General features: G+C 37.7%; 2 protein-coding genes across 2 annotated transcripts; one reads left to right on the top strand and one right to left on the bottom strand.

The window, feature by feature from the left end:
* The first annotated feature begins 7374 nt into the window (after positions 1-7374).
* LOC141608152 (uncharacterized) lies at positions 7375-8726 on the top strand. Its single transcript, XM_074427512.1, has 3 exons — positions 7375-7779; positions 7878-7931; positions 8385-8726. The coding sequence occupies exons 1-3, from the start codon at positions 7375-7377 to the stop codon at positions 8724-8726; spliced, it is 801 nt and encodes a 266-aa protein (XP_074283613.1).
* Positions 8727-9567: 841 nt separating this feature from the next.
* On the bottom strand, positions 9568-10005 carry LOC141608151 (uncharacterized). Its single transcript, XM_074427510.1, has one exon. It carries the CDS (start codon positions 10003-10005, stop codon positions 9568-9570), a length of 438 nt encoding a protein of 145 aa, XP_074283611.1.
* Between the last annotated feature and the right edge of the window lie 4919 nt (positions 10006-14924).

Raw genomic sequence — 14924 nt, 5'->3', positions numbered from 1 at the left:
CAAAGACCTTCCTACCCGTTGGCCAAGAACCGCTCCAACGGCGTAGTTACTTACATCGCACATGATCTCGAATGGTAGTTCCCAATTCGGTGGTTGGATGATCGGTGCCGAGATTAGTGCTTCCTTAATTCTATTAAAGGCTTCAACACACTCATTAGTGAAGTAGAATTAGGCATCTTTAAGTAAGAGTTAAGTGAGGGGTTTCACGATTTTTGAGAAATCTTTTATAAAACGGCGATAGAAACCCGCGTGACCGAGAAAGCTTCTCACCCCTCTAACATTCACGGGAGGTGGGAGTTTCTCTATCACCTCAACCTTAGCTTTATCGACTTCGATGCCCTTTTCCGAAATTAAATGACCCAAAACAATACCTTCATTGACCATAAAGTGACACTTTTCCCAATTCAAAACGAGAATAACATCTTCACATTTTTGCAATACAAGAGAAAGATTATGCAAGCAAGAGTCAAAGTCTTTTCCATAAACGCTAAAATCATCCATAAAAACCTCCATTATGGTTTCTAGATAGTCGGAGAAGACACTCATCATGCATCTTTGGAAAGTAGCGGGGGCATTACATAAGCTAAACGGCATTCTCCTATATGCAAAAGTATCATAAGGGCTTGTGAAGGTGGTCTTATGTTGGTCATCCGGGTGTATTGGGATTTGGAAGAATCCCGAATACCCGTCAAGGTAGCAAAAGAACTTGTTAGAGCCTAACCTCTCAAGCATTTGGTCAATGAATGGTAGGGGAAATGATCCATTCTTGTTGCGGAATTCAATTTTCGATAGTCAATACACATACGCCAACTGGTGATCTTCCTTGTGGGTATTAGCTCATTCTTATCATTTGTTACCACCTTGGTACCTTCTTTCTTAAGTACCACTTGAACGGGGCTAACCCACAAGGAATCTGATATAGGATGTATGATTCCCGCATCAAGTAACTTCATAACCTCCGCTTTTACAACTTCTTGCATGTGGGGGTTTAATCTCCTTTGAGATTGGATTGTAGGTCTATGGTCTTCTTCTAGATGAATTTTATGCATGCAAAAATTGGGACTTATCCCCTTAATATCATCTAGACTATAATCTATAGCCTTTTCATGTTGCTTCAACACATCAAGCAATTTTCCCAATTGGCTCTCATTATGTTTGTCATTAATAATCACGGGTTTAGTCTTAGATTCATCAAGGTAAGAATATTTCAAATTTGGGGGAAGGGGTTTTAGAGTTGGAACTTGTACCTCACTTTCTTCCATTGAAGATTCATTAAGGACTTGCTCCATTTACATTAGACATTCCATTCTCATGGCATATTCAACTTGTTCTTCAAGCTCACTAATCTCGTCATACTCAAATTTCATGACAAATTCTTCTTGCTCCTCGGCTTGTATGATATCATCTTCTATGGCTTGTTCTCCTTCCATGGGTTGATATGCTTCCACAAGAATGTTATGTACCAATACGGATTGCTCATGAGTACGTTCTTCATTGGCTAGAGCGGCCTCAAGAATATCTACTTTCAATTCTCAATGCATATTTTTGGCCTCACTTGCTTCTAAGGCTTCCAATGCTTGCATGGGGTCTTTGAAGAAAGGTATACTCAAGTGGTCCTTAACAAAATAATCTATAATATCCATCTTTCAAAATTCATTAAGGAAAAAAGATGAGAAGTACCTTGAGGAGTTTTACTTCCCCAAGGCAAAGAAAGACAACTAAAAACAAGCAAAGAAAATCAAATCAAGTTAACACCGTTCCCCGGCAACGGCGCCATTTTTGGTCGGATTCGTTTTGTTACTCGTCGTCAAAAGTTACCTAGACCAAAATAATATTTATAACTTCACAAACTACTCTACTCTTAGTGAAGAGGTAAGTAAAGGTCGGATCACAAGGGACGGGTATTGATGTAGGATTTTCGATTGCAAATGGTTGTGTCTAAGGGTGTCACAATTTGGGCTGAGGTAGGAGATCAACTTAACTAATCAACAATGTAAATAGAGTAATAAAAACAAGCAAGATGATTAAAATAAGGTGTAAACAATTGATTAAAAGCACTAGGGTGTCATGGGTTCATAAGGGATTCATGGGATTTGATCATACAAACATGTTCTCAACTCGATGCAAGCACTTATTGTTGTGATGGGATCGAGTTAGTGTATATCTTACAATCCCTAGGAAGATTTGGGTCCTGGAGCCGAATCGATTAGATTGTACAACACCTAAAAGTCGACTTAATCCTTCCTATCCAACTATATGCATGGTCTAATGAGACTCGAGTTGGTTTATGTCTTACAAGTCTCATTGAAAAGGTAAGTGATGGGTAAAAAATGCAAGGATTCATAGGCTCGCATTTTATCAAACATAACATGTGCATAAGTTGGAATCGCAACAAGCAAGCAAATTAATTAAGAAAACATATTAGATTAAGCATGAATCAATCCCCATGTTGGTTTCCCCTAATTCCCCATTAACCCTAGTTAAGGAAACTACTCACTCATTATCAAGTTTAACATGCTAACAAGGTTGTCAATCATACTAGTAAGGCAAAACATGATGAACAAATGAAGATGATTAACAATAATTAAAAAGGATTAAGAGAGAATTATACCTATAGAGATGATTCCAAATAATAAAGCAAAGAATAATAGAAGTACTTGATGATTGATGGAAGGTTGTCAATCCTCCAAATAAATCCAAATAATATTCTAATTACCCAAAATAAATGATGAATAATAGAGAAATTAAGGAACGATTAAGAAATGAGATTTGTATTAATGCTAAATTAAGAGTTGATTACAAGATTAAGAGAGTATTAAGACTTGATTAAGATAAGATTAAGATCCTATTAAGATGACATCCTAATCTAGGTAGTATAATGGGGTATTTATACTGGAGATTAGGTACAAGGATTGGGGTTACTAAGGGCTTAAATGACTATTAAGACCCTTAAGAAAAGTTGAGGAAGTGCTCCTCTCTGTTTTGGTAGTCTTCAGGAAATTTGCTCGTCCCGGGCGTCTAGGCAGTAGGCACGGTGGGTTCTGCAAGGGAATCCGAGCAGATCTGGGGAGAGACGCTCGGATTTGTTGGCCTCAAAATGAGCGTCTTGGCATCGGGACGCTCGGATTGGTGGGCAGGGAGACGCTCATCCTGGGCAGGGAGACGCTCGGATTCTGGGTCAGCACTTCTCTTTTCTTCTTTCCTCAACAATCCTCGGGGATCTTGTTGGGGATGCAAGGATCCTTTCATCATTGCCCAATCTACTTTATTATCTACATAGGCCTTCTAGTATCGTCTTTCCTTTGATGCTTGGTCATTGAATTTGATCAATTTAGCTCCATTTTGCCATGAAAATGCAAGGTTTGCACTCCTTTCCTTCCAAGGGAACAAAACCTCAAAGAATATGCAAAACGGGAAACTAAAGATAGTAAATGACCCAATTATGTACTAAAAAGAATAGGAACGAGGCTAATCCAGGGGCTAAATATGCTTAAATATGAGTCACATCAAGTTGCTTTGAGAATCGCATTTTAAAAGAAAAATCGAAGGACTCACAGGCCACAACCACAATTAATTAAAGAACATGGAAGGGTTACAACAAGGGAGAAGAAGGATAACGTTATTCGTTATTTTCAGATCAATACAATAAAAAAATCATATCTAAACTAATTGAGTTTAGACTAAAGAAGAATACAAAATATGACTAATTATCAAATCAATACAATTAAAGAATAAAAAAAATACTTCTTTTTACAATTAGAGACATCAACAGTAATTAACCCCTAAAACTCCAAATCTTCAAGGTTAAAATCGTCATCCTCAAATTGCATCAAGAGGTTATGAATATCATCGTCGACATGAAAATCTAACAAACTGTGATAATCGGCCACATTACCGGAATTAACTACTTGGAGTTGAGCAGTGTTATAAGAGTTATACCCTCCAAATACAACATCATCATCAAGATTGAAACATTCTTCATAATCAATCAAGGGCATATGATGAGAATCATCTAAGTGCTGTAATCCCATCTCCAACATCATACGATCGATTTGACCGTTATAGCCCTCAGCCTCTATTTGATTACCAGAATTAACAACCACATCATCAAGATTCAAATTTTCATCATATAATAGGCTATCCCACATCCCATCATACTCAGCAGCCTCGGTTTGATTAACCGTTTCGCCCACATCTTCGACCCTCCCCTCATACCCAAAATTACCAAAATTCAAAGACTCAGTAACTTGAGAGTTACCGTTACAGTAATTTTGGGAAGCCACAACTGCAGCCTCCTTGGTGAAATTAATCCTGTCATTCACACTCTGGATCTTTCCTTCCAAAATCACCGCTAATTTCCTCAAATCCTCGATACCCAAATCCTTAATAAACTCGTTATTATCACCCCTTTTAACCTTATTATGATGATGATGAAATTCCGTATTTTTCGCCTCTTTCTCAGTATAATACCTAGTAATTAATTCGTTGGGGCCATCGGGTTTGGAACACCAGAACTGAGGGACGTTAGGTTGATCAGCCTCGTAGAAGATTAGAAGTAAATCAGTATAAAAAAGGGTAGAAAGCTCTTTAGCTTTCTTAAACACGGTTGATTTCCGCTCCTTGAAACCCTTCTTCTCCTTGATTGCTTTACAAACCATCTTTGATCTTTTTAGTTGTTGTTTTTTGTTTGTGTTGAAATTGGTAGTGAAATTGTGATGAACAGTAATATTAATTGTAGATTGATGGAGGGAAGCAAGTCTGTCTGTATATTATAGTTAAATTTGAGATTGAATTGAAGTCGGTTATTAGGGTTAAACGGTAATAATAAGGCGGGAGCGGGAGCGGGAGGAAAGAAGTGCGTTCTTTGTTTTGACAATTACTATACAACTGTACCCGTTAATTAAGTCGGTTGATTCGTATTACCCTTTCTGGGCTGATTGCTTACATTGGGCTTAACACTTATTTTAAACCATGTTCTTTGACCCTTTTATAATTAAAAGGGTTTTTTGATAACTGCTACCACAAGTAACTCATTTTTTACCAACTGCTACCAACATAATTTTTTTTAAAAACCTGCTACCAAAATTGTTGGTTCGGTTTAATACTAACTACCCAATGAGGACGAAACTCCTATTTGTGCGTGAAAAGACCATAACACCCTTATTTACACTCCCTCACTCATGTCATCCTATTACCCAAAGTTTATCCCCCTTTTAACTTAATCAAAAACAAAACCGTTTAAACTTTCACATTTGCTCCCAATCAAAATCAGGAAAATCATCTACATTTCTTCCCCAAATCAGCTAAATCCCAGATTATTTAGGGTTTAGATCAAATCAAAAGAAGCAAATGTGTTCCAATCTCAGGTACGTTGTTAAATTCTTCCCCAAGTTCCAGATTATTTAGGATTATTTAGGGTTTGCAGTTTATCATTTTTAATTGTAATGTCTGTAGGGTTCACCTTTGTTTAATTTCATTGTTTATACTGGGGATTGGGGATTCTGAAAACCTCATTGTTTATTCACATTGTGTATTAGATTGCTTCTTTGTCTTATTTTTATATTCTTAAAGCTTTTTGATTTCCTAAATAAGGTTATTATATAATCCTTCTTTCTAGGAACTTCATATCTGCACTTTGTTTAATAATCAATAAATTTTGTACTTTTTAGGTTTATTTGTGTTTGAGTCACTCTTGTATGTGTACTTTGTAGGAAGGCACCTCCTTTTAATGTAGATGTCAGGCTTCATGTTGGTGGACGGTTTGAGAGACATAATGGGATGACTGATATTCCGAGCAATAAGTTGACTTATTGTATGTTAGTAAATGAAGAAAAAAAAGTGGTTGGGGATGATGTGAGCATCTTTATATGGTATAAAAGACATGGGATGTCTATGACTGTTGGGAGGACCATTATATTGGGTGATAGTGATATGCATGCTTTGTTAAAGTCCAAGGATAAGGATAACAAGTTGGATTGCTTTGTCACTTTAAGGGTTATGCCTTTTGCAACTACCCTATTTCCCAACACCAATCCCACTGCCACTTCATCAAAACCTTATCCCACTACCACTTCATCAAAACCTTATCCCACCACCACTTCATCAAAACCTGGGCCTTTAAAAAATTCATCCTCTACAGTAAAGCCCAATCCCATCCCAATAAGAAAGAGTCCAAGGCAGCAAAGGCCCATTGCTTTTAATGAAACTGAAATGATAACCCCCCTTGACATACCAGCATTACAAGTTACTCACCCAAAGCCTTCAAAAATCTCATTTAGAAGACCTGAGCTTGGTGGATCAGGTGTTGAGCAGCCTGAGGTTGGTGGATCTTTTATTGAGCAGCCTGAGCTTGGTGGATCTGCTGTTGAGGAGCGTGAGGTTGATGGAGTTGGTGTTGAGCATCCTGAGGTTGGTGGAGCTGGTGTTGAGCAGCCTGATGTTGGTAGAGGTTATAATGGTGTTTCTGAGGTGGGTCGATCTGTTTGTGGTGAGAAGGGTAAGAAGCAAGTGAATAACAAGGGTAAGAAGCAGGTCAGTGGTAAGAAGCAGGTGGCTGTTAAAAATAAGGGTAAGAAGCAAGTTGTTGGCAAGAAACAAGGCAAGGTTTCAAATAAAAAGGCTACTGTAAAGAAGGTGTTGGTAGAGGAAGAAGAGGTTGATTCCTCGGGTGAAGAAAGTGATGAGGAGTATGACCTAGCAGATTCAGATTTTGTGGCTGATGAGGAGGATTTTGTAGCTGAAGATCTGTTTGAAAGCAGAGAAGAGGAGGAAGGAAATAACAAGAGCAATGCTGACTTTCTAGAGGAATTAGAAGAAGATTTGGAGTTGTCTGATGATTTGAAAAGTCTTGAGGGTTTAGATGATGAGGGAGATGGTGGTAGAGTCTTTAATCCTGACACTGATTTCAAGAAAAATGTGCATTTAGAGGTTGGATTGAAGTTCTCTTCTGCTGATATACTCAGGCAAGCTCTGAGAGCACATGCTATTGGGAACAGGTATGAGTACTATTTTTTACATAATGGTGGAGCAAAGGTGACAACTTATTGCAAATACAAGTGCAAATGCCCACGGGACACGGCCAGAAGTAAGATTAGGTGTGTTTGTAAAAAGTATTTATGTCCATTTAGGTTTTATGCCACTGGAATAAATAATAGGGAGTTCATTGTGATTAGGTCAATGAATATGACTCACAAATGCTCATTTAAAGGTGTCAATAGTAAGGTTTATTCTGAGTATTTGGCTGAGAAATACCTTGAGGAGTGGAGGGAAAACCCTGGTTAGGAATTGGATAACTTTGTGAAAAATGTTGCAAGAACTTTGGGGGTCAAAATCAGTTATCATCGGGCTTGGTTAACTAGGGCTAGGGACAGATTGATGATAAACGGTGATGGTGCTGAAGAATATGGTAGGGTGTGGGAATATGCTAATGCATTGAGGACCTATAATCCAGGTTCCACAGTTATTGTTGTTGTGGATAATGTGGAAAATCCACCCCCCATCTTTCAGAGGATGTATGTGTGCTTTAAGGCTTGCAGAGTTGGATTCTTGGCTGGTTGTAGGCCGGTGATTAGGGTTGATGGTTGCCATCTTAAGGGCTCATACCCAGGAATGATTTTAGTTGCTGTGAGTATGGATGCTAACAATAACATATATCATGTGGTATGGGCTGTGGTAGAGGTAGAAAATAGTCAAAGCTGGACTTGGTTTTTGACCCTACTCATGGAAGATCTGGAGAAAGTTGATGGTGAAGGACTGACTATTACGTCAGACAGGCAAAAGGTATGTCCCTCATTCTTATATATCTTATACCTTTTCGTGTTATACTAGGAACTGATACACTTTAACATTTGAACTGATATATTTTATGGGGTGAACAGGGTTTATTGGAGGCTTTGAATAGGGTTACTCCAAAGGCTGAAATTAGATTTTGTGTGAGGCATATATGGGCTAATTTTAAGCTTTAGTGGCCTGGTGGATTGTTCAAGGAGTCATTCTAAAGGGCAACAAGAACTACTTCAGAGGTTGAGTTTAAAAGGGAGTTGGCTGGAATCAAGTTCCTGAATGTTGATGCATATACATACCTGAATGTAATACCACCCAAGAACTGGTCAAGACATGCATTCCCAATAACCAGCAAGTCCAATCTGTTGTTGAATAACATGTGTAAGTCCTTAAATGCAGTCTTAAAACCTGCAAGAGATAAGCCTATCATCAGTCTAATGGAATGGATAAGAAGATATGTCATGAAGAGACATTATGAGAAAAGGATGGGAATTCAAAGCTATGTGGATAGATTGATGCCATTTGTGACAAAGTATTTGAAGTGGGTGGAAAATGAAACAAGATTCTGCTTCTCTATTCCCTCTTTCAGTGGTGAGTTTTAGGTTGATCATAGAGGGAAGAAGAAGGCTGTGAACCTGGCTTTAAAAACATGTAGTTGTAAGAGTTGGCAGCTAACTGGCATTCCATGTCCACATGCAACTTTTTGCATAAGAGAGCAAAGGGACGAGGTGCTTGACTATGTTGATGAGTTTTATACCAAAGAGACATATCTCAAAGCCTTTCAGCACCCTATAGCAGCCATGCCTGGTTATGGAGACTGGGAGAAAGTTGACCTCACACCCCCTGCACCACCACCATATAAGAAGCTACCTGGAAGGCCTAAACTGAAAAAGAGGAGAAGAGAATCAGGGGATGGGAGCAGTGGACAAACCAAGAGACTGTAGCAGACTAAGACCTGTAGCAAATGTGGAATGAATGGCCATAACATGAAGACTTGTAAGAATCCTCCCATGATAACAGTGAAGGAGAAGGTGGCAGTCACAAGGGGAAAGAGTAAATCAGCTTGGAGTGCTAAGGTGAGAGAGGGGGTTGCAAGAAGGAAAGCCAAGAAGGCACATGATGCTGCAGTGGTGCAAGGACTATCTGGCCCTTCAATCAGTCAGCCGTAACCTTTTCAAGAGAGTCAGGCTAGTGTCAACAATGCTCCATCTAATGCTCCACCTGCTGGAAATCCAAGGAGAAAGCTAGGTTTTGAGGATTAGTAATGTGTTGTATTTTGATGAACAATTATGTCAAAGTCTTTAATGTTCTTTAACTTATGTTTGTAAGACATTTTCTTCTTTTCTTAAGTAATTTGAAGACCCTTTGTTCAACTCATTCTTTCTGTCAATTTTTGTCTGTTGGTGTTACTGTTGGTGTTGCTGATGTTGCTGATTAGAGATATGCAAAAAAAGATTGATTGTTGTGTGTTGTGAAATTCTGTCAAATTTCATCAAATTTTCCTGTCAATTTCTGACAGTTTTTTTGAATTTAACCTGTCAGTTTTTATCAATTTTTTCATGGTCAATTTCAGCAGTGTATAACAAAATGCATTAGAAAAAAAATAAGGTACATGATTAGGATTAGAAATGGAGAACATTTTCATTGATAGGTTCAGATCATACATGGGAAAACGGCTCAAATGTTGAACTTGAAAATCATTTGAGCTACAAAACCTATCAACTAACATACATTATCCATGCCTCTTACAAGCTTAGATTTGAGACACAATGCTCATTACAAGAACTAAGATACAAGAACTAAGAGGCAAACAACAACAACCAAACTGAACAATGGTCTGCAACTTTTCCTCCCGGTATCTTCATTGTCCACATTCACATCTTCATATGCCTTAATTTGCCTTAGTAGGATATTGGCTTCCCTAAGCTTCTTATTTCGCTCTTGCAGATGAGAAACCTTACCCTTACTCATCATCAATTCACCCTTCAGAACATCCTTCTCCAACATCAACTGATTTATTGCATTTTTCTGCCACTCCATTTGCAATTCATCATACCAACTAAAATATCCACACCCACGACTGAATTCTGGGTTTGAAAACTTACCCTTGAGGAACCTACGCCCTGGGTTGTCTTGTGTCCAGGACCTGAGTAGAGAAACTGGCACCCCACAACGACACTTAATTGCCCTGAAATTTCTGTCACCATTGCCCCCATTCGACATTGCTACAAATCTAGAAAACGAAAAAAAATTAAGAACCCTAATTTGATAATATACTATGGGTATATCAAATGGAGGAAGAAAAAATATGAGATATTAAAATTACCTGAAATTGATGATGAAAAAGCGTAGAATATGAAGTGGAATCAGTTTAAATGAATAAAAGAGAGAGTGAGTGAGAACGAGAACTGAAATTGTGAAATTGAAGATGAATGGAATGAAGGAATGAATTAGGAACATATAAGGAGGGGTAAGGGCATTAGAGGTAGAAAAAATAGAACTTAAGTTTAGAATTTGAAATGGATGGCTGAGATTATCTCTATTTACGTCCTAACCTCATTGGGTAGTTAGTATTAAACCGAACCAATAATTTTGATAGCAGTTTTTTAAAAAAAATTATATTAGTAGCAGTTGGTAAAAAATGAGTTACTTGTGGTAGCAGTTATCAAAAAACCCTAATTAAAATTATAAACATATTTGAATATGTGTGGTATAAATATAGTTTATTAGGAGTATCTTATAAAATTAGCCCATATGTTTTGTACAAATTTAAGTAATTTTATCCTTTTAAAAAAAAAAGTAATTTATTGAACTTCTTATTGTTGGAGGCGGGTCATCGTGTGACCCTTCATGACAAAATCTACCAGATTGAAATGACCGATTTGAAAAGGTTAATCCAAGACTACTCGAAGTTAACCGTAATTGAATAATCGAATATGATATGAATCGAAAATTGTCCACACTTAACCTTAACTTGACATGGGCTTTGGTGGACTTGTAATCGACACGACTTCAAATTATCAGACCTGATACCACTAGACTTGAAAATGACATGATGTGAAATGACCTGCCTGAAATAACCTTAAATAATTTGAAATTACATTTAGTTTTATTCGCATTGGTAGAAAAACACCCCTTTAGATATATACATATATATATATATATAAATATACAAACACCTTTTTTAAAACTTGTAAAATCTTTCTAAATCGCTCACCAAAAATGACTTGGATCAAGCAACTCATACCCGAAAGGCCAAAATGGCCAAGTAAGATGAGTGAAGCTCATTTACCCTCTTTAAGCCACCATTTATGTGGTCATGCCCTATAATTAATATTCCGTATGTCTCGATGAAATGTTTACATATAATTTATACACAATAACTAGGATGGAAAGAGAGAGAATTGCTATAATATTATTAAAAGATAAAGTAGAAGAGTAAAACATACCCAAAAAAAGAAAAAAAAGTCTAAATTATTGACCGAAACACTCAATCAAAAGAAAAGTGTAGCTAAAATACAAGAGAAAGAAACATGAAAGAGAAATCGAGAATACTCTCTCAAAATCCTAGAAAAAAGGGATCTGGAAGGATGGGGTTAGCAAGCAGAATAGATTTCTTGAGGGGACGATCTGAGTTTGTCTAATGAGCGAAACCTTATTTTCTCCTCTTTACCAATTGGGCTTCAGAGGACTACCTGCAACAAAACGCACTTACGCCTCAAGGACGTAGAAATTTATGGGAGAAGAATCTACTTGTAGAGATAGTAGATGAATTGTGTCTCGAAGATTCATCCCCTTGGTTATGATTCTTCTTGGAGATAATAATTGTAACACCCGCGAATTTCCAATTTTGACATTTAAAATTTATTAAACCGTTTGATTACTTTATTTTATATTTTTGAATTTCTCAATTTAATTAATTTAATGTCAAACACGATTTTTATAAAAGTAATATATAAAAGTTCATTTATATAAAAATACGTATTATTAAATTATATATTTGAGGCATAATTTTTATAAGAATAAATGTATACGTATTTTTGGTCGGATAATAATAATAGTGACAGTAATAATAATAATCTCCGTCTTAATTTCCGTCTAAACTTTAGACCGTCACATTTCATGTTGTACCTACTTTAATCCGGACCAATCAAAAACCAACAACACATTCACCTACCTCTACTCCACTTTTAAAATATCTCCCATTGATACTATATATTATTATTATTATTATTAGATATTGTTGTGGTTGAAACCGTGTCCCACTACCCCTTTGTCTCCTCATTTCTTTCCTTCTTCTTCCTGCGGATAACAACAACACAGCAGCAACAACAATACAACCCATTCCGTTTCCTTGATACTTCATTTCCTCCCTTATTTCTCAACCAAACTTCACCATTTTTACACCATTGGCTTCCTCTCTTCCTCCTCCTCATTTCTAAGTAAGAAAGTCTTATTCTTGTTAAATTTTCGAAATGGGCAATTCGTGACAAACTCGGTTTTGTGACCCATGCTACTCGTTTTTCCTCCTTTTTAGTTGAAGACTGAAGTAAAGCTCGTGCCTTGGACGTTTTTACTCGGAATTCGTGAGGCTAAAGGTAACGGTGATAGGTTACTCGACAAATGTCGAAATTCTGTCTTATGTGACATTTTACATGTTCTTGTTTAATAAAGTTTGACCTTTTATTTGGTTTCGCATTTGTATGATAATCCCCATCTCGAATGCTGTTTGAATTAGGCTGGTTTTATGTTGTTTCAGTGAACCGTTTTACCTGACAATTCTTGAGTATGGTTGGAACGAATTAAATGGTTATCACTTGCGTGCATTCATGCTTGTTTCCGCCTTCACTGTGCTGTTAATTCAGTCTTAGGAGTCGTTTTGGGGTTGTCTCGTGTTCTGTTTTTCGGTCGAAGAAGGGTGTTGGGTGGCCTGATGTGTGGGTTAGTTTTAGGTAGGCTTTAGGGTCGTGTTTAGTGGATGTTTGGACTGTTTTTATGCTCGGTGTTGGGATGGTCTAAGGTGGTTGTGGGCAGTCTTGAGTCGGGTCGGGCACGGACTTCTAGGACCGGACTTTAGGCTGCGTAAATTGGCAGGTCTTCCCTGTTTTGGGACGGGTGTGAAGGGCGGTCATGTTAGACATGATGCGACCTGTTTGGGCTTTGTTTTGAAGTCGTGTTACAGGCTGTTCATGGGGGTGCGGGTTTTGTTTCAGTCGGGTGTTGGGTAACCTGGTTTGTGGGTTAATTTAGAGTCGGCTTCGGTGGTGTGTTGGTAGATGTTGGGATTGTGCAGGCGGGTGTAGCTGCTGGTTTTGGGTGATTTGTTGGGTGGTTGCTTGGGTTGCTTTAAGGGCGAGTATGTGGACTGTTGTATAGGCTGAGTGTTAGCCGTGGGGGAGTGATTGTGAGGGCGGTAGTTGGTGGTCTGAGTGGTGGCCGCATTGGGTAGTAACCGGGTTTGAATGGGTTGGGATTTTGGTTGTCCAAATGACATATTTGGGTTGTATATTGAGTTGTTTTGGGCGCAATTTGGTATGATTGAATTAATTAAATTTCCGTCTCGTGTTTTATAAAATGCAACCCGTTAAAGCATTGTTCGTTTATATATCTCCCTTTATGTTTTATAATTCTAGAATCTCAGTATTTAATTATCTAAATTACCGTCTCAAGGATGCTCATGTACTCGTCTCATTATTTAGTAATGTGTCAAATTGGGCTTGCTCTACATTATATGTTTCTGGGCCATATAGGTGTAGTGTGGCATTTTAATAGGGCTTGTCATGATTTTATAATTGGGCTAGTTATGTTCATAAACCTTTTGGCGCTAAATTGGTTTAATTAAAATATGATTAATTAACCGTCTCACATGTTAAATAACGTAGTTAGTTAATATCGTTCATTTACTTATTTGTTCTGTTGGGCTTGTCATATGATTTATTTATTGGGCTTATCCTAGTCCATTCATTGGATTTCACATGATTTAATTATTGGGCTCATAAATGGGTCACTTGGACTTGGTCATAATTCATCCCGTATATTTCATATAACGTAAATTATTCATTATAGCTTATTATATTTTATTTAATCGGCATGTTAAATTATGAAATGGAATATTTAATAATAAATACAAGTATGAAACATTTATTGTATATAAATACTTGTGAGAGTCATATATTTGATAATGTCTTGAATTGTTTGGTTGTGAGAGTCTTGGTCCTATCGGATACTAGGGGTGAGCTATAAGCCCTCTAGTTGCGATATGATCGTCGGGATTGATGTTCCCATCCGTACTCATGGTGAGATGCAAACCATGAGTATGAATGTGACATTAATGGTCCCGTGTCATATGATGTTTGCATAATCATTCTTACTCTTATTGTGACTCAAGTGTGACGTTTTACATTGTGTGACTACTTGACATTCCTTATTTACCCCTTTCGGACCTTTGGTTACGAGTGTGTGCCATGTTTCCGAATTGGGTTATCTTCGCTCTTTCGGACCTTTGGTTACGAGTGTGTGCCATATTTCCGGATTGGGTTATCTTTCCTCTTTCGGACCTTTGGTTACGGGTGTGTGCCATGTTTCCGAATTAGGATATCCTTCCGCCTTTCTTCGGACCTTTGGTTACGAGTGTGTGCCATGTTTCCGATTAGAGGTTACTAGACCTTTGGTTACGAGTGTGTGCCATGTTTCGAGTCTTGGATACGATTGGTATATCGTTTGTCAAATCGGGTGACGTCCATCCCGAGAGTCTGGATCCAGGTTTAGACTAGGACCGTATTATGATCGTCGTCCTACCAAGAGGTTGGAGTCTAAATGGTTGTCTTGTGAGTTCATACTAAGTATATGTCTTACACTTGTTGAGTCGTGTCAACATGAGTGGGTTGACTTGGTGATTCTATTTCCTTGATTGCATATACATCCTCATATACCATGCCTATTCTACTAAGAAAGTATTATGCCTGTTGCACCATGATTGTTCATTATACCTCCTTATTCTTCATGGTTCACATATGTTGCATGATTAATATGTTTGATTAAGTGTTGTTTGTTATCTGCTTTTCGACATATTGTGGCTGGGAGAACCTTGAGTTACTCCCCACTGACTGTGGCGTTCATGTTTACATGAATGACAGGTGGTG

This window comes from Silene latifolia, chromosome 10, assembly GCF_048544455.1.
Source record: "Silene latifolia isolate original U9 population chromosome 10, ASM4854445v1, whole genome shotgun sequence".
NCBI classification, from domain to species: Eukaryota; Viridiplantae; Streptophyta; class Magnoliopsida; order Caryophyllales; family Caryophyllaceae; genus Silene; species Silene latifolia.
The sequence above is the reverse complement of the archived record's forward strand: the minus strand, read 5'-3'. Positions and strand labels throughout refer to the sequence as shown.